General features: G+C 38.4%; 1 protein-coding gene and 1 pseudogene across 3 annotated transcripts in view; one reads left to right on the plus strand and one right to left on the minus strand.

Moving 5' to 3' along the window:
* The window catches only part of SMARCAD1 (SWI/SNF-related, matrix-associated actin-dependent regulator of chromatin, subfamily a, containing DEAD/H box 1), a 71,887-nt gene that overhangs the window by 25,459 nt on the left and 25,327 nt on the right, over nucleotides 1–21,101 (minus strand). For 2 of the 3 annotated variants that reach the window (XM_060187729.1, XM_007524545.3), the window contains 4 exons: nucleotides 19,248–19,349; nucleotides 17,927–18,008; nucleotides 16,138–16,529; nucleotides 2,957–3,156 (listed from right to left, as the gene is read on the minus strand). In XM_060187729.1, coding sequence (XP_060043712.1) covers nucleotides 2,957–3,156; nucleotides 16,138–16,529; nucleotides 17,927–18,008; nucleotides 19,248–19,349 — 776 coding nt within the window. Of the gene's footprint in view, nucleotides 1–2,956; nucleotides 3,157–15,461; nucleotides 15,831–16,137; nucleotides 16,530–17,926; nucleotides 18,009–19,247; nucleotides 19,350–21,101 lie in introns of those variants that run through there. The other variant, XM_060187730.1, reaches the window with a different exon arrangement.
* On the plus strand, nucleotides 5,919–6,678 carry LOC103114812 (peptidyl-prolyl cis-trans isomerase A-like; annotated as a pseudogene).

Consider the following 21,101-nt stretch of genomic DNA (forward strand, 5'->3'; position numbering starts at 1 on the left):
TTTTTTTCCTATAAAGTTTATTTTTAACAAATAGTTATGATATAGCTTGTTAGCTCTAAAAGGCATTTTTCTTCTGTTATAATTAACATTTGTAATAGAAAGATAAACAGCTAACTGTTTCAAAGCAAATACTGCTGCCAATAATCTATTTTGTTAAGAGAAAGATGTTAATTATGGTAATGTAATTCCTTGGGGCACCGACATTTTCTTCTGTGCTAATCCTTCCCCAGGGCAAGGAAACTAACAGCTTCAATCTGAACCTGGCGCAAAGCTGCGTAACTAAAAACAAAAACCAACACAACAAATTTCACCACCTAAAAGTGCACTTACACAGGTCAGTGCATATGGTATTTAGGTTTGGAAGGTGTCCTTTGGACTAGACTCAACTAACAATTAAACTTCTCTTTCTCTTCAATATTTCATTTTAAAAGGCCTTAGTCTAGTGCAAAGAATAAGTGTAGGGCTGGGGAGGCAGCATAGCAGACTTTCATCTCTGAGGCCCCAATTCCTGGCACCACCTTCAGTCAGAGTTCAGAAGTGCATGTTCTCTCTCTCTCACCTATATCTCCTCCTTCTTGCTAAAAATAAGTAAGTCTTACCAAAAAAAGAAAAAAAAAAAAAAAGGGTAAGATATTACCTGATCAGACTATTTACAAGAAATAAGACTTTGGGGGGCATACCTGGTTAAGCACACATATTATAGTGTGCAAGGACCCAGATTCAAGCCCCTAATCCCCACCTGCAGGGGGAAAGCTTCACGAGTAGTGAAGCAGGGCTGCAGATGTCTCTCTCCCTACCTTTCCCCTCCCTCTCAATTTTATTCTACAATAATAAATTTAATCCAATAATAAATTTTTTAAAAATGACATTGTAGATGTGGTTTTGAAAGAAAAAATTTCAAGTGATGCAATACCGAATTTTTTATTAAAATTTAAATTATGATAAAGTAGGCTCAACTGGGTAAGTCTTGTAGAGTAAAGAACTCCCAAGATCCAATGCAGAGCAAGAAGCAGCAGCTCCAACTACACTTTTAGGAAATGGATATGCTGGCATGGCCATAGTTCTTTCTACGCAACAGAGAAAAAGAGCTTCTTTATGGGAATTGCACCACGTTTCCCTACACCATCTCATAGCATACTGGAAGGGCACAGAAAAGATTGTCACTTATGATTAAAAGCCAGTAACCACACCTTGATTTTTTTTCACACTTTGATCATTAATTTAGAAAAAAATGATATAATAGCGACTAAGAAATCATTTTAATGAGTCTTCTTAGATATCAGAAATATTCTGAACAGATACCTGTGCTTGACTTTTACAGCTGCAGAGACTCTGCAGAGTATGGCTAAGCGAGAGCACTGCTTTGTCATGCGTGCAGCCCAGGTTTGAGTCTGGCCCCCACCTCACTGAAGATTTGGTGCTATGGCTGGTCTCTCTCTCTCCTTCTCCCTGTGCCTCTCAGTCTCTGTCTTTACAAGATAAAACAAAACAAAAATTCTTGCTATCTAACCTCATGCTTTTGCCACTCTAAATGTTGTACAGTAAATCATTTCACACATTTTAAAAGGAAGTATCCTAAACAGTTCTGAATCCCCAAACACTTTAAAACAAATAAGTTCAAAGCTATTTTCCATCACAATATTCCAACACCATGCAAAATTAGGGAATTTACAATTAAAATATCAGACTTATGTACTTTAATTTATTATCATATTTGATACTTTTTAGTGAAAATTTAATATGCAATTCTTTCAAGAATTATAATATGGTATTTTACTAAAATTTTGTTTTACAAAATATACTTACTTCATATAAACATTTTTATAATCCAACTATAAAGTATTCTATTGTTTTTGTTTCTATCCCCAAAAGACATGAAAATATATTATGTGTTGTAATATATTAACAATTTTATAAAAAATTGAAAGTCAAAAATATGGATTTAGGGCTAAAAATTAAAAATAAAAATTCTGATGAATAAAAGCTAAAAAACACATCAGATGCCAGACCATAGAGAAGATTATAGATTTTGAAGTTATTATTTAGTTATACTGTGGTAAGAAATGCAAGCTAAGGGACTAATCGTATTGCCTAAGAACAGAATTTGTGGCAAACAATTTTGCCACAAAAACCTGAGTATCTGAAATGGTATATTGTTCATATAAATTTAGCTAGTAGCTTATTTTCAACAAAAAGTCTGAGCTTATTATCACCCACAAAAAAAAAAAAAAGAAAAGAAAAAGAAGAAACTTAGGTTTCCAAGACATTTAATTATAGGTGTAGGGTTTTTAAAATAATTTATAACTAATAACTAATCCTTTCTTAAATAAAAAAAAAAAAGAAAAACAGCAAAAAAAAACATTCATTCTATTTATAATTTAAGAAAAACTGGACTAAGAAATTTTCAAACTGATACAATTAAGAGGCTTAAATATTTACAGCGTACCTGCTTTACCAGGTGCACCACCACCTGGCCCCAAAGCTTACACTTTTAAAACAAATAATTATGTACAGGAGTAGCTAAGAACTTTTTTTTTCAATTTGGCTTTGAACAGACTGTTTTTTTAATATTTTATTTATTTGTTAATGAGAAACATAGGAGGAAAGAGAAAGAGCCAGACATCACTCTGGTACATGTGCTGCTGGGGATTGAACTCAGGACCTCATGCTTGAGAGTCTGATGCCACTGCGCCACCTCCTGGACCACGCTAAGAACTTTTTAATTTCTGTGGTTATATACAAAATTACCAGTTATGAGACTAAGATGGAAGACAAAGAAATAAGCCCCCAGCATTTCCACTTGCCATTTTTAACGATGTGGTGAGAGTAAAAACAAATATAAAAGCACTCATAAAACTCCCAGGTGTTGGTTTTCAGGCTAGCTCCCGATTTAAGTTCTCTAGGCACAATTAAAAATTAAAACATGAATCACATACTTAGATAAAAGAAACAATACCTCTGGTTAAGAACAGAGGGCTGTTCTATGTTCCATCCACCTCCATTTCCAGTGAGCATGGTGACTTGCTTTGTCAACTTATTTGATATGTCTTCACATTTGTTCATGAGTCTTATAACTACATCTCTTTCTTGGATCAGTGTCTTACAATGCCATATCAAATCTTCTGACAAGCCATTCGTTTTGGACATCTTAGTGAACTACGATACAGGAAGAAAAGCCATTCATAAAAAATAATATAATGCAGAAATCAATTCCTTTTACTATAGCAACAAAAACAATAAAATATCTAGGAGTAAACCTAACCAAAGAAGTGAAAGACTTGTATACTGAAAATTATGAGTCACTACTCAAGGAAATGGAAAAAGACACAAAGAAGTGGAAAGATACTCCATGTTCATGGGTTGGAAGAATTAACATCATCAAAATGAATATATTACCCAGAGCCATCTACAAATTTAATGCTATCCCCATCAAGATCCCAAGCACATTTTTTAGGAAAATAGAACAAATGCTACAACTGTTTATCTGGAACCAGAAAAGACCTAGAATTACCAAAACAATCTTGAGAAAAAAGAACAGAACCGGAGGCATCACACTCCCAGATTTCAAACTGTATTATAGGGCCATTGTCATCAAAATTGCTTGGTACTAGAACATGAATAGACACACTGACCAGTGGAATAGAATTGAGAGTCCAGAAATGAGGCCCCACACCTATGGACATCTAATCTTTGACAAAGGTGCCCAGACTATTACATGGGGAAAGCAGAGTCTCTTCAACAAATGGTGTTGGAAACAATAGGTTGAAACATGCAGAAGAATGAAACTGAATCACTGTATTTCACGAAATACAAAAGTAAATTCCAAGTGGATCAAGGACTTGGATGTTAGACCACAAACTCTCAGATACTTAGAGGAAAATATTGGCAGAACTCTTTTCCGCATAAATTTTAAAGACATTTTCAATGAAACGAATCCAATTACAAAGAAAACTAAGACAAGTATAAACCTATGGGACTACATCACATTAAAAAGCTTCTTCATAGCAAAAGAAACCACTACCCAAACCAAGAGACCCCTCACAGAATGGGAGAAGATCTTTACATGCCATACATCAAATAAGAGTTTAATAACCAACATATATAAAGAGCTTGCCAAACTCAACAACAAGACAACAAATAACTGCATCCAAAAATGGGGGGGAGGAATTGGACAGAATATTCACCACAGAAGAGATCCAAAAGGCCAAGAAACACATGAAAAAATGCTCCAAGTCTCTGATTGTCAGAGAAATGCAAATAAAGACAACAATGAGATATCACTTCACTCCTGTGAGAATGTCATACATCAGAAAAGGTAACAGCAGCAAATGCTGGAGAGGATGTGGGGTCAAAGGAACCCTCCTGCACTGCTGGTGGGAATGTCAATTGGTCCAACCTCTGTGGAGAACAGTCTGGAGAACTCTCAGAAGGCTAGAAATGGACCTACCCTATGATCCTGCAATTCCCCTCCTGGGGATATATCCTAAGGAACCCAACACATCCATCCAAAAAGATCTGTGTACACATATGTTCTTGGCAGCACAATTTGTAATAGCCAAAACCTGGAAGCAACCCAGGTGTCCAAAAACAGATGAGTGGCTGAGCAAGTTGTGGTCTATATACACAATGGAATACTACTCAGCTGTAAAAAAATGGTGACTTCACCGTTTTCAGCCGATCTTGGATGGATCTTGAAAAAATCATGTTGAGTGAAATAAGTCAGAAACAGAAGGATGAATATGGGATGATCTCACTCTCAGGCAGAAGTTGAAAAACAAGAGCAGAAAAGAAAACAGAAGTAGAACCCGAAGTGGAATTGGCATATCGCACCAAAGTAAAAGACTCTGGGGTGGGTGGGTGGGGAGAATACAGGTCCATGAAGGATGATAAATGACCTAGTGGGGGTTGTATTGTTATATGGGAAACTGGGGAATGTTATGCATGTACAAACTATTGTATTTACTGTTGAATGTAAAACATTAATTCCCCAATAAAAAAAAAAGGAAAAAAAAATGATTCAGACCTAGCATGCAGCAATTTCTGCCAGTCTCATCTGCTCTCTTTACAAGGAGCTAAATATGTTAAATCTAATTAATTCAAACTTTTTCTTTCTTTTTAAAAGACTGCTAACTTGTTTTTTAAAAATTCTTTTGGTCTTGGGGGAGGGGGAGATAGCATAATGGTTATGCAAACAGACTCTCCTGCCTGAGGCTCCAAAGTTCCAGGTTCAATCCGCCGCACCACCATAAGCCAGAGCTGAGCAGTGCTCTGGTGTTTCTCTCTGTGTCTCTCTTCCTCTCTCTCTGCATTTCTCTCAAAAATAAAATAAATAAAATATATTTTTTAAAAAATTCTTTTGGTCTTTATTTATTCATTGGATAGAGCCAGAAACTGAAAAAGAAGGGGCTGATGGTCCTTGCACATTATAACGTGTGCTCAACCAGGTGCATCACCACCTGGCCTCAATTCAAACTTTTTCTAAGGTCTTTAATAAGTACCAGGGAAATCCAACTGTTCATGTGTCTATTTTTATTTAGTTAGTAACTTTTTATTTACCAAAGTACTGCTCAGCTCTGGCTTATTGTGTTGCGTGGCACTGAACCTAGAACTTTCAAACCTCAGACACGAGCCTCTTTGCAGAACCATTATGCGGTCTCCAGGACAGCCCTACTTTTGAATCCTCGTGTTTCACAAAATGATGCCTAATCATGTTTAAATCTAACTTTCTCTCCAACGTGCACAATTCTAAACTTACTTGACCCTGGCAGCTTTTATAGGAGAAACTATAAAACAGCTGCTCATGTTTGGCACGTTCTGTCTTCAAAGCCTCAGGTTCACCTTTATTACCAAAGGCAACAGCACTAAAAGTCTGAACTAATGAATCCCTGACCTGCTGTCCATTGCCACTTCCCATAAACATGATGTACTGCTGTAAGCTAGAATTCCTAAAACTTAAAAAAACAGCCCTCAAATGTCTCAAAACTCCAAATATGTATGTCAGTTGTCAGTTGGTATTTCACTCCTAAAATGAGACTTGCAGAGATAATTCACGAATAAAGTTAACTGTGGTTCTGATAAAATTTTTATATATTACAATACTCTTTTGTATAAATGGTTTTATGTAATGGAAGAAATTTCTTTCATATTGAATATTTCATAAAGTAAAAGTTGCAACAGGATTGCTGTGGACAGTGAGCCACTGGACCACGTCTACTTCAAGCTATTTGCAGACAAAGTTCCAAAGTCTGCGGGAAGCTTTCGTGCTCTGAGCACTGGAGAGAAAGGGATTGGTTATAAAGGTTCCTGCTTCCACAGATGGCCCTGGATTTATGTGCCAGGGTGATGACTTCACACACTACAATGGCACTGGTGGCAAGTCCATCTACCGGGAGAAATTCAAGGATGAGAAAGAAATCATCCTGAAGCATCTGGGCCCTGTCATCTTGTCAGTGACAAATGCTGAACCCAACACAAACGGTTCCTATTCTTCATCTAAGACCGAGTGTCTGGATGGCAAGCATGTAATCTCCAGCAAAGTATGAATAGTAAGCTATGGAGAGCTTTGGGTCCAAGAATGGCAAGAGCAGCAAGAAGGTCACCATTGTTGACTGTGGACAAATGGAATCAACTGGAGGTGTGTTTTATTCTAACCACCAGACCATTCCTTCTGCAGCTTAGAAGAGCACTCTTCATCCTTCTGCTCAAAGTACCTTTAACTAACTGTGCTCTTGCTACAGTCCCTTGGCTTCCATGTTTTCCTTACTGATCTGCAGTATAGCTGGACTGCAGAGGTATGTGATTATGAAATTAAAAAATGAACAGCTGAGTGCCCTTGGTTGGGCTAGGGTAAAGGAAGGAAGGAAGGAAGGAAGGAAGGAAGGAAGGAAGGAAGGAAGGGAGGGAGGGAGGGAGGGAGGGAGGGAGGGAGATTTAACAGGAGAAACTTTCCATAATGATAGTAAAAATAAATAAATAAATAAACAAACAAACAAGCATGATCCTTAAGAATACTGCAAAAACATCTGTATTTCACAATATTGTGAAGCCCAAGAGCTATTTTACAAGTTAACAATTTGGTTGGACAAAAAGGAAAAAGAAACAAACAATCCAAAAGTAAACAAAGGGAACTGAAATAAAACAACCATCTGTCTGTTGGAATAAGAACTAGGCAATTCTGATTCATGTCATCTTACTTAGCATATTCTTTCTTTCAAGTTACAACAAGAATCATGTGAATAAGTAATCCCCGTTGTCACATTATTTCCAAGTTCACCACGCAACTTAAGCAATAACAACTCAACACTCCAGAGAATGTACTAAGACAATTCCATTTAAAATGCACATTTAAATTGGTTAAAAAAAAAGTCTCAGTCTACATCAAAGCCATGTTCCTAATGAACTAAAGGACTAAAGTGCAAACAAAAACTTAAGTCCTTGGCAAAATGGTATGGTTAAGTGTACAGTTAACTGCTTCACCTAGTAGATCAGAATCAGGGCCACGGAGTTTAAGGCAGTTCTACTAGTACTTTTAATTAAAATACTTAAAACCAAAATCAAAATCAAAGCACTAACCTCGTATATTTTTCTGGTATGTATGTGTGTTGTTTTTAAGAGAACCAGTGTGTATATGATCTGATCTGAGGAGGGGTAAGTGGGGGCCTTGAACCCAAGTCCTTGACCATGGTAAAGTGTACATACACTCTACCAGTTAGCCACCATTGGCATGCATATATATATTATACATTTTGTGGGGGGATGTTGATTTATAAGACTGTTAATGTCACAGGGGAGAGTCTCACATCTCTCAAATAACCTCACTAACTCGGTTTATCAGTTTTGAATGCATGTACTAAGATGTGATTCCTAATATCACAAAGCAGGGTATCTCAATGTCTATCTTTTCATTTCACTATGTTTATATTTCAATATTAGTTATATATAAATGTAATTATCAAGTTGTATTTACCTCTCTAAATAAAGTATTTTAAGAGCCTGAAAGTCACTAAGCAAACTTCTTTCCCTCTTACTACCACTGGCTTGAAGGGGCCTTATACACCAGTCCCCACCTTCATGTAGCTACGGTCATGGGGAAAGCATATAGCCAAGAAGCATAGAAGCTAATATTCTAAGGAAAGGAACACATTTTCATAGTTATTTTTTACAAGGAGAAAAACATGATTTATAACTTAGTCCTTCCAGGGCAGGGGTTGTGCAAGACTTTCATGCTTGAGGCTCCAAGATCCCAGATTCAATCCACAGCACCAAAAGAAGCCCAAATTGAACAGAGCTCAAGAGGAAAGATGGGGAGGGGAGGGGAGAGGAGGGGAGGGGAGGAGAGGGGAGGGGAAGGGAGAATAAAAAGACCAAAGGTAAGAATAATTGTTCTGACCCAAGATCAATCCAGTGTTAGACCTAAAAATCTGAGAGATAAACTAAGAATAAAGATGTAACTCTCTCCTGATCATGTAAAATGACTGGTGAGAGCAAGCAACCTTCTAGCTATAACTTAGCAGAAACACAAAGTTCCAGAGGAACAAGCTAAACTATTCCAAAAAGGCAGTCAGGGAGGTCCAGCTGTAAACAAAGACCCAAATTTCTTCACCAATAATCCAACCATAAAGACAGATGAGTAAGACAGATGAGTAAGGCAAAGAAACATTAAATGAAAGTTTAAAAAAGTTAGTTTGAGGGTCAGGAAGATAGCATCATGGCTCTGCAAAAGACTTCATGCCTAAAGCTCTGAGCTCCTAGGTTTAATTCCCAGCACCACCATAAGCCAGAGCTGAGCAATGCTGGGGGGAGGGGGGGGAGAGGAGGAGGAAGAGAACAAGTACCACCTCAGCATGCTTCACTTCAGACTGTGTCCAGAGACATCAGGCATGGAATACCAACCTTTCACCCTCACTACTTGGGTGAGACCTTTCCTTTCATAGTATTCTCTAATTCCATTCCAGGGGGTTCTCATCCTAACAAAGTCCCAAAACCTAGTTAATAGACCAGGTCCCACGAGATAGAGCATATGTTGCCATGTATCCATAAATTAGGGCAAAATATAACCTGAAAGCAAAAATACACAATAGTCTGTAGTGAGTTAATATAAAGTTCATAATGAAATAGTGTCTACTTAGACTTAGATATCCTCCTCACCTACTTCCTATTATATTTCCCTCACTCACTCCAAAGCTAACTTTATCAAAGCAAGGACAGCAAAAGCTGAATAAGGGCAAGGGACTGGCATACTTTAACGATGACTCTTTAGTCACTATCAGGCCACCCCATCAGCTGGGGCCCTAATTGGGGAGTACTGAGAATCTCCAAACAGACATGATGGGCCTAGACCTCGAATAAATCCCTTTCCATTGTTACCGGTCATTTCTATCAGGAACAACAACAAAAAAAGAACCCTTTGTGGGCCCCCATAGGACCTTGCCTTCAACTTAGATCAACAATGGTAGAGAATGTTCCATCCTCTGAAGGGAGGATGGACAACATACTCTATGCTACACCTGAGGAAGACAGGTCCTGAAAATTGGGGCAGCCTGGAATGTTCCTACTCATGACCACAGAATGTGAGCTCAGATCTAGAGGGATGCATAGGTCTCATAGGCTCCTAAGCTGAATAGGGGCCCTAGAGCAGACCATATCAAATCGATGGGGTTTACAGTCAACAATATTTATACCCCTTTCCCATATTAGGGAGCTACTCTCTTCCCTAATCCCGCTTTCTGGTCCTTTTTCCAACCATGACATCATCTCCCCAGACAATAACTTGGATCCACTAGCATATCAGATTTCAGGCTCAAGGGAAAAAGAAAAAGAAAGGAAAAAAAAAAAAAACTAGTATAGCCACAGGCCCTTTGGATAACTAAAATATGCCTACTAGCTATCTAAAAAAATGGAGGACCCCCCCCCCCCCAACTCTTCATCTGCACTATTCCAGCCTTTAGGTCCATGATTGGGCAACAATTTGTTTGGCTTTGTATGTTAACTCTCTTTTCAACCACCAGGTTCCAGATGCTAACATGATGCCGACCGGACTTCCCTGGACAGACAATCCCACCAATGTGTCCTGGAGCTCTGCTTCTCCAGAGCTCTTCCCCACAAGGGAAAGAAAGAGACAGGCTGGGAGTATGGATCGATCTGTCAATGCCCATGTTCAGCAGGGAAGCAATTATAGAAGCCAGACCTTCCACCTTCTGCATCCCACAATGACCTTGGGTCCATGCTTCCAGAGGGTTAAAGAATAGGAAAGCTGGGAGTCGGGCTGTAGCGCAGCGGGTTAAGCGCAGGTGGCGCAAAGCACAAGGACCAGCATAAGGATCCCGGTTCGAACCCCGGCTCCCCACCTGCAGGGGAGTCGCTTCACAGACGGTGAAGCAGGTCTACAGGTGTCTATCTTTCTCTCCTCCTCTCTGTCTTCCCCTCCTCTCTCCATTTCTCTCTGTCCTATCCAACAACGACACCAACAATAATAACTACAACAATAAAACAACAAGGGCAACAAAAGGGAATAAATAAATAAAATAAATATTTAAAAAATAAAAAACAAAAACAAAAGAATAGGAAAGCTATCAGGGGAGGGGATGGGATAGGATGCGGAGTTCTGGTGGTGGGAGTTGTACCCCTCTTATCCTATGGTTTAGTCAATGTTTCTTTTTTATAAATAAAAAATGAAAAAAAAATCAATTATCTGGGGTGGGAGGAGATAACATAATGGTCCTGCAAAGAGATACTAAGGCCGGAGGCTCCAAAGTTCCAAGTTCAATCCCTCGCGCCACCATAAACCAGAGATGAACAGTACTCTGGTTAAAAAATAAGATAAAAACATTATTAAAAAGTGATACTCTCAGGAGCTGGGCAGTAGCGCAGCTGGTTAAGCGCAGGTGGCACAAAGCATAAGGACCAGCGTAAGGATCCCAGTTCAAACCCCCAGCTCCCCACCTGCAGGGGAGTCATTTCACAAGCCGTGAAACAGGTCTGCAGGTGTCTATCTTTCCTCCTCTCTGACTTCCCCTAACTCTCTTTCTCTCTGTACTATCCAACAACAACAACATCAACAACAATAAAACAAGGGCAACAAAAGGGAATAAGTAAATATTAAAAAAAAAAAAAAGGGGGGAGTCAGGTGGTAGTGCAGTGGGTTAAGTGCACATGGCACTAAGCGCAAGGACCAGGCATAAGGATCCCGGTTCAAGCCCCCAGCTCCCCACCTGCATGGGAGTAGCTTCACAGGAGGTGAAGCAGGTCTGCAGGTGTCAATCTTTCTCTCCTCCTCTGTCCTCCCCTCCTCTCTCCATTTCTCTCTATCATATCCAACAATGACGACATCTATGACAAAATAACAACAAAAAACAAGGGCAACAAAAGGGAAAAATAAATAAGTAATAATAAAAGTGACACACTGGGGCCAGGTGGTGGTACACCTGGTTAAGCACATACATTATAGTGTGCAAGGACTCAGTTTCAAGCCCCCAGTCCCTATCTGCAGGGAGAAAGCTTCATGAGTGATGAAGCAGAGTTTTAGGTGTCTCTCTCCCTATCTCCCCCTTCCTCTCAACTTCTGGCTGTTTCTATCCAATAAATAAAGATTATTAAAAATAATATAAAGTGACACACTTGAAAAAAGATTCTAAAAAAAAAAATTCCATTATTTTTTTGGAGAAAAAAAAAGCCACAAGCTGCGGTAGCTGTCTCTTGCCACAGTGTGTCACTCTTACAATGTCAACCTTTTAAAATTTCCTAGGGAGAGGCTCCCCAGCTAGTGGGTAATCTTCTCGAGGGCAAATAATCATTTTAATTCTAGGTGGCATGTGGATTATTTATATTATGACTTTTCAGAATTATACCTTTAAAAGATAGGGAGGGAGACAGAGACAGAGTTAGAGAGGGAGAGAGTGAGTACTGCTTAGCTCTGATTTACAGTGGTGCAGGGTGTTAAACCTGGAACCTGGGAGCTTCAGGCATAAGTCTTTTTGCATAACCACTATAATAGCCCCCCCACACCCCATTTTTAAAATACTTTTAAAAGCTGAAATTCAAAAAAAAAAAAATCCTTACCAGAACACTGCTCAGCTCTGGCTGTGGGGGCAACTGAATTTGGGATTTTGAAGCCTCATGCATGAGAGTCTCTTTGCATAACCATTAAGCTATCTACCCCCATATGGCATTAAGAACTATTATGCTGTTTTTCCCAGCCCCCAAATTTTTATTAAATGTTGATCCATAACTTTTCCATTTTAATGTTTCCGCTTAAAACTGCACAATACAGTTGAACCTGAAATGGAATTGGAGTATTACACCAAAGTAAAAGACTCTGGGGTGGGTGGGTGGGTGGGGAGAATACAGGTCCATGAAAAATGATGAATGAAATAGTGGGGGTTGTATTGCTAAATGGGAATCTGGGGAATGTTATGCATGTAAAAAAAAAAAAAAAGAAGAAGTAGAAACGCAAAGCAGAAATTGACTGAGTTTGGAGTATGGCACCAAAGTAAGAAAGCAGAAGTACACTAGAATTTGCAGTGAGTACCTCCCTAATACTTCCTCTCCACTTTTCCAAGCTTTGGGTCCATGATTGCTCAACAATTTGTTTGGCTTTGTATGTTAACTCTCTTTTCAGTCACCAGGTTCCAGGTGTCATCAGGATGCCGGCCAGACTTCCCTGGATTGAAGACCCCACCAATGTGTCCTGGAGCTCAGCTTCCCCAGAGACCCACCCTACTAGGGAAAGAGAGAGGCAGACTGGGAGTATGGACCGACCAGTCAACGCCCATGTTCAGCGGGGAAGCAATTACAGAAGCCAGACCTTCTACCTTCTGCAACCCACAATGACCCTGGGTCCATGCTCCCAGAGGGACAGAGAATGGGAAAGCTATCGGGGGAGGGATATGGAGATTGGGCGGTGGGAATTGTGTGGAGTTGTATCCCTCCTACCCTATGGTTTTGTTAATTAATCCTTTCTTAAATAAAAAAAAAAAAAACTGCACAATACTTACTGTAAGAAGTTACAGTGAGACCTTGGAAATGTAGCACACAGAAAATGTCATTAGCTTGAGAATATATACTGTTAATGTAGTGATGTTACCTGAACAAAAACCAGTGGTGTGCAGCTTTTCAAATTGTTTTAAAAAGCCTTGCTTAATGATGTTCCCATATAACTTTCTGTAACAAAACAACAAAAAAATACTAATGGCAATGTTTAATAACAATACCAATGTTATAGAGATTTCAGCTCTAGTTAAAGTACTAATGAAAATGTAAGTGTTTGGCTGAGGAGACAGAACAGAAGCAGCACGCGAGACTTGCATGTGAGGGACTCCAGGTCTGATCCCCAATACCAGCAATGGGGCAAAAATGAGCAAAGCTCTGGTTACAAATAAAGAAAATACGGGCAGGGGCAGATAGCATAATGGTTATGCAAAGAGATTCTCATGGCTGAGGCTCCAAAGTCCCAGGTTTAATCCCCCACATCACCATAAGCCAGAGCTGAACAGCTCTGGTGGAAGGAAGGAAGGAAGGAAGGAAGGAAGGAAGGAAGGAAGGAAGGAAGGAAGGAAGGAAGGGAGGAAGGAAAGGAGGGAGGGAGGGAGGGAGGGAGGGAGGGAGGGAGGAGAAGGAAGGGGAAGGAAAGGGGAGGGGAGGGGAGGAAGGAGAGAGAGAAAGAAGATATATGTTTCATTCACTAGCTCAGTAAATCTTTTCAAATAAAATTATCAGAGCAGAGGAGCTAGTTTACTCTTAAGAGGAGAGAAAGATGGCTTCAAGGCTCAGGTCCAATACTCTGCATTAAGTAGCTGGGTGAGTGAGAATGAGAGTGGGGGGGGAGGAGAGAGGAAGACTCATGCAAATATTTTTGAAAAGTGAATTGGAATAAATTTTAGATTCCAGAATCTGCACGATTAAATAAATTTAAAAGATTTTAGGTGTTTAACAGATGTTTGCAATGTTTTTAATATACATCTTGGGTGGTCCGGGAGGTGGCACAGTGGCTAATAGACTCTCAAGCATGAGGTCCTGGGCTCAATCCCTGGCAGCACATGTACCAGAGTGATGGCTGGTTCTTTCTCTCCTCCTATCTCATGAATAAATAAATAAATTCTATATATATATACATCTTGGAATTCGCATCAAAGTATGAGTGACATGCTAACGTTACAATTAATTTTAAGTGAATTTCTACAAACAACAGCTATGAAAACAAAAGTAAACTATAGTTTTTTTCTACCAAAATGCACTATCTATTCCTTTGATTTAATGTTAAAATGATCTATAAATTAGTCAAACTTCTAAAGTAATTGAAGTAGCTTAGAAATCTAAACAAATTATAATTAAAAACTTAAATGCATCCCTTTCCTAAACTTAATTGCTTTTTTATTTTTATTTTAATTGATTGTTTCAATAAATTATTTCAACTATTTATCTACTTTTCCAGGAAAGTAAGCACTGTATTCACTGACCTTAAGTGAAATTTTGCTTTATAACTTACAAAAATAACTAAGACTTAGATGAATGATTAGCAACATATGGTGTTTTGTTCACTCTTTTTAAAAATGCAAGATATTATAGAAAGTCTAAGTAGATAATGCACAATCTACAGATTCATGTCAAGACTCAACTGCCAATTAATTAGTGGAGAAAATATGTTTTTCTGTGTGTATAAGTTGCTGAATAGTTTTTAAAGCATCTGGCACATAAAACTGGTGCAATTTACTTTTGCTTTAAGATATTTGGGCAAGTGGTTACATTACCAAACACACTGATGCTGATAATTGCATTCCTTACTCAATAAAGCAGAATCCAAACAAGCCTGAGCAGCCCATATTTACAATAACATTGGAGACCATTAAAGATTAAAAAAGAAGAAAAGAAGAACAAGAAAGTCCTCCAGCAAATACTTTAAGAAATAAATTACTAAGGCAGGGCCAAACAAGTTTTCAACAGACCTGCTCTGACAGATGTTCTCTGCAAAAGCGACGGCTTCAGGCAAAATGCAGTCTTTTTTTTTTTTTAAAGTAATAAGCTACTAGTAATGATTCCATATTTTTCAAGTATTTTAATATTTAAAAAGTTTTTGTAACCACTGTTCAAGAACACTTCCATTCCTCCAGCTGCAGATACTTCTAGGTCACTGAAACTTACGCTCACGTATCAATTAGCCACAAGTATAAATGTAATCACAAAAACAACTTTGCTCACTACATCAGGACATAAAACTTTCTGAAAATGCTAAGAGTCACATCAACTTCTAAGCTGTAAATATCAACCATATTGCTCTCAGAGTAAGGCCTATATACAATTCAGGCTATAAAAGCCTCCATTCTCAAAAAAGTCAGCAAAATTAAAAGACAGTATTCCTGTATTTCTCTGTGTAAGTAAGATTTGATGACTAGTGACATCTGTAAAACTCAGAATATGTGCATTCTGAATGAGGCTTGTTTATAGGCGATCGAGGGAAGTGTACTTACCAGAGCCCATGCCTGCCCTTCTTCACCTACCGCTTCAATTCTCAAATTCCACATGCTGTTCTATTTTGCCAACTAAAAACACTGCAGCCTGCTACATCCATAAAATGGCCAAGTTGTTTAACCAAGAAAAACATGTTAGACTGAGCTGTCACTTTTAAAAGGAAAAGAAAATAGACAACTGCTACTTCTATGGAGAAGCACAGAGCTCTCAAGCTGGCTTTCTGAACCATGGAGCTCCCCTGGATATTGGCGTTACTCTTCAAGTAGTTATAGTGAAATTGCTGCCACATTCTTGTTTTCTGCATGGTGTCTCAGCAGTAGCAGATCACAGCAGGGCAGCAAACGACTCCTTCCCAAATGTGAGCTCTAATTTCCTCTTCTGCAGTGAAATGAACCAAGTTTCTTTGCAAAAGAATGAGTGACAGTATACCCAGCCAATCAGCTTGGGTTTTTTTCAGGAAAATCACCCCTTAACTCATTCAAAATTAGGTCATATGACACTATTTGAAATACTATTGGCTTACAATGAAAGTAATGTTTGACTTTACACTGGGTAAGGCCTCCCATCTATGCTTCCCTGGGCTGAACACACCTTGGCTATAAACGGTACTGTGAATTACACACACACACACACACACACACACACACACACACACAAAAAAGAATGTAACCTTACCAGAGCTTCCCAACTGTTAAAGGGCCGGAGTTCTGTTATCTTCTGAGCCTTTTTCTGAGAACACTGAGGAATCAAAGTAAGTTCACCAATTGAAGCATCTTGAAGGAAGTGAAGAATTTTACCTTTATAACCATCCTCCATCACTTCTTCACCACTGCTATAGTCCTCATCTAATGAGCTGCCCACATCAGAACCTGAATCATATTCAGAGTCTTCAGTAACTTTCTTAGGAGCAAATGCATTTTTTTTACGTTTCTTACTAAAGCCATTTTGTGGTTTCACAGAACATTTCTGTTTCAGTTTTGTTTTAGCTGTATTTTTAGGAAAAGTCTCAGTTTCTGAAGAAACTTCTTTTCCATTGGGAAATTCATTTTGTGAAGAATATTGCATATCTGTGTACAAACAAAAACAAAAATAAATTAGAAAAATGTAAAGCAAACACAGGTGTGTGTCAGAACTTAGAATTTTCCTTTTGAATAAGGACTCAACTGTCAGTGTAAATCTTGTTACACTTTAAAAAGAAATCTGAAAGTAGATAGAACTTAAGAGTTATACGAGTTGAAATAATCATTGAAACAGGACTTTCATAAATGAAAGAAACAGAAATCTTTATTTTCAGACAAAAGTTCTGAGAACGCAGATGGCGGCGGCACGTCCAGATGTCCTCAGCTTGACTTAGTGGCTCCTCCCCATCCAAGGACAAGAAAAGCACAGGCGAGCTCATTCCAAACCAAAGCCACCCACATCAGAGGGAATGTTTCTGTCACCATCACTACTCAAGAGTTCATAATTCAAAACACCATTACTTTAAAAAAAAAAAACACCAGTACTTATCACTGATTATCAAATTCTGGAACCTTCTAAGATGCCATGGGCTGGAAATACTGTTGCTGTAAATACTATTATGACTTTCTTCTTTCCACAGTATCATTCTCTCTGCCACTATTCTAGTACTACTACAGCATTTCTTTTATTTAAAAAAGGCAATAAAGAAAACCCATTTACATCACTGGCTGGGTTTTTAAGCTAACTTTTAACTATGAAGAGCTAGTGTATTTTTTGTTTAGATATGCAACTAAACACATGTGATGGAACTCAGCCCTGTTACTTCTCCCCAACAGTGAATCGCTGCAGGTTAAGAATGTTCCACTCTAGGATCAGGAACTTAGCTTCCAGGCTGCCAATATTCACATTGCGGGTTTCCGATATCAATACTTCTTGACTCCCGTGCGAGTGTAAGCAAAAACATTTCTATCACAGTGACTATAAGATAACATCAGTAGTAAGATCCTCCACAGCAAGTGTGAAAATATAAGAAATGCCTTTCTTTGATATTCAGTAGAACATGGTAGTTTAAAAGTATCCCTGGGTCAGAAAACAGCACTGTGCTTGGTTATGCAAAAACACTTTCACGCCTGTGACACCCCCCCCCCCCAAGTTCAATCCCTGGCACCACCAGAATCCAAGCTGAGCAGTGCTCTGGTTAGAAATAACAATAAATAAGTTAACGTTAACAATCAAAAATAAATTGACCAAGTAAAAAATGCATTTACTGTTTTGTTTTCCACTGCTAGAAAAACAAGTTCAAAAAACGTATGAACTCGTCAGCTGAAAGTTTTTCACGATCCCAGAGGTGATACCATGGATAGACAGGGAGTGAGACTTCCAAGTGAGAGGCTTCTAATTCAAGCCTCACAGGAGTCACAGAGCAGGTTTCCCATTATGCACCTCTACTAACTGCAGTGGGAAAAAAATGTGCTATATACAATGACACAGAAAAGATAATTACCTTGGTCTTCAGCAAACACTTTTAAAGATTCTAAAGCTTCTGTGTACATCCATTCATGTTCTTTGAGTACTTCTCTTAGTTCCTGGAAATAAGTCATTGATCTTTTTGTTAAAAACCTAACTTTTGAAACTTGGAGGAAACTTAAAGCATTTTCAAAATATGACAATCATCTGAAAAATTAATAGAATCTATACTTGATTATCCTGGATTGCTTTTTTAATTTTAACACTATGTTGCAAATGTTGTGTGTAGTAGTTCCAATATGTCCCAAGGACACCCTCCCCACCCAGCCCCGGCATTGTAGATGTCTAGAACTATGAACAGTATTGAAAACGATATACACTAAGCTTTTTGTCTTCTATACACATACAACTGTAATCAAGTGTTTTTTATAAATCAGGCACAGCAAGAGATTAACAACTATAACTATGAATTAAACAAGAGCATGGTAACAGTTAAGTGCATGTGGTCTCCCACTATCTTACTGTGCACAGTATTTTCTGACTAGTTGGCTGACAGTAGGAATCTAAATCCATGAGTTGGGGGGAGGGCAGTGTCTGTGGTATATGACTGTACCTATTCAAATCTATAACTCCTCATTTTGTATTTCTGCTCTTCTTATGAAGTGTGCTGAAGAGCAGAGGATCCAAACTATTGGCTCAATTAAAATGTCAGCTAAGAAACAAGTAGGATTTTATAAACTACTAGTTTCAAAATATGTCATTTCAACACAGGTAAAGAATCAGGGTGGCAATAAGGTTTTACATTCAACTCATCACAACTCAACAGATGAGCCATTTGGGCATAAACTTAAGGTTGATGGAAGAGAAAATGCACTGCAATTGTTAAACAATGTTTTTCTTTGTACAATGATGTGATTAAACAGAGCAGAGGGTCTTTTGGCAATGAGTGCTCAGAGTGGGTTTTTACTGAAAAAGTATTCTAACGGCAGGTAGGAAAACATCTATGAATACCAATATACTGAAATAGATTTTTACATAAAAGTCTAAAAAATCCAATGGTAGAATATGGGGGTGGGGCGGCAGGGGGACTGAAACAAGTGAGCTGTCATAGATGGCTTTTCCAGATCCTTTTATATTTTAGAAATGAGTCTAAACTGGTTATGATTAAGCTGCAGGAAAAGTAAACAATGTAAAGAATTTAACAGCAGGTATAAAAATATTATACAGAATCAGTGAGAGAAAACATTTATTTGACAAATTAAAAATTCATCCTAAGTGTTCATACCATGAGTGCCAAGCCCTGTACTGTAATCTGGACTTCTGGTTCATACTGGTGAAATCTACACATTAGCACTCACCTGCTTATCAAAATTGGGGAATTCCTTTTGCAATTTCATAACAATGCTTTCCTGTTTTAACCAATTACTGCTTGATGCTGTAGAATCACTTGACTCTTCTTCCTATTGATGCATAAGAGAAAAAGAATTCAAGGGGCCATCAGTAACAAGTTTCAACGCAATTACACTTGTACTTTCACTTGATCTAAAAGAGCCTTAATTTTTTTTCAAATGAAGACTGACAAATTTATATGTTAACTGTATAAAAATATTGCTGGGCTTAGGATTAACTGGAAATCCAGCTATGTATCCATTTATTAATATTGCATATTCACAGTACTCAAAATTAGATAAACCTACAAAAAATGTACTAAAAGTTTCCCTTAAATGAACTTATAACAAGTCATGTATGTTGAGGCTCTCTAAGCTAGTAATAAAAAATACTCAAATATCTCATCTATGGTCATTTTCATAGCCTCTACAAATCTCCAATACTGAGAGAAAAGCTTATATTTGTCTCAGATTCCACTAAAGAGAATGGTATCTACTGCTCAAAACAACACAAAAGACAAACAATGTGAGAGAAACTAATGTGAGACTAAGTATTGTGCAAAGCAAGCCATGTGGGAATAACTGTGACAAACTTTTCTTTGTCTCTTAACTTCAAGAGTAAACCAAGCAAAAAAAAAACCTTGTAGCAAGGTAACAAGGTGAACTTCAGTAAGGCTATGTATTTATGCTGTTCAAGTTATATAGGGTGCAGCATTTTTTAATGACAGCCTAGATGACTGATACATACAAATAGGCTGATTTCCAAGGCAATTTTGAGGAAAGAGTGAATTTCACTAGAAATACATAAATGGCTCCACACACATGGAATTCACAAATCTTACTTTGTGATTCAACAACTAGCTTACAGAACAGTGGTGTCATTTACTGAAAACTCAGTATTTTGAGCTTATCTATAACACTCAGCGGAGTTAATAATGTTGTTCAACTGGATGTAGAACTATTTTGAAGCAGCACTTCACATAATGCTCTTTATGTGAACCAAAACAGAATCCTACCACTTCCCTCCCCTAGTCATTCCTTCCTCATGCCGAAAAGCCTACTCACAAGGGCTGGGCAGTAGTACATTTGGCTAAGTAATTGTTACCATGCACATGCATGGGGACCTGGGTTCAAGGAGCTGAGTTCAATCCCCCAATCCCCATCTGTAGGGGAGAGCTTCAAAAGTGGTGAAGCACTGGTGAAGCAGTGCTGCAGATGTCTCTCTTCCTCTTATTTTCTGTCCTCTCAAATTAGTTTTTTTTAAAAAAGATTTTATTTATTTATTAATGAGAAAGATAGGAGGAAAGAGAGAAAGAACCTGACATTACTCTGGTACATGTGCTACCGGGGATTGAACTCAGGACTTGCTGCTTGAGAGTCTGATGGTTTATCCACTTTGCCACCTCCCAGACCACTCAAATTAGTTTTTTTAAAAGGTTGCTCACGATATTTTTAAATTTATTTAAATTTTTTAATTAATTAATTTTTTTATTTATTCCCTTTTGTTGCCCTTGTTGTTTTATTGTTGCAGTTATGATTATTGTTGTTGTTGATATCATCATTGTTGGATAGGACAGAGAGAAATGGAGAGAAAAGGGGAAGACAGAGAAGGGGAGAGAAAGACACCTGCAGACCTGCTTCAACACTTGTGAAGCGACTCCCCTGCAGGTGGGGAGCCAGGGAAGAGAACTGGGACCCTCACACCGGTCCTTGTGCTTTGCGCCACCGGCACTTAACCCGCTGTGTTACCTCCTGACTCCCTATTTAGAATTATTTTAAAGATTTATGAGTGACAGTGAGGGAGTCAAAGCACAGCATATGCAA

Source organism: Erinaceus europaeus, chromosome 3, assembly GCF_950295315.1.
Source record: "Erinaceus europaeus chromosome 3, mEriEur2.1, whole genome shotgun sequence".
Lineage (NCBI taxonomy): Eukaryota > Metazoa > Chordata > Mammalia > Eulipotyphla > Erinaceidae > Erinaceus > Erinaceus europaeus.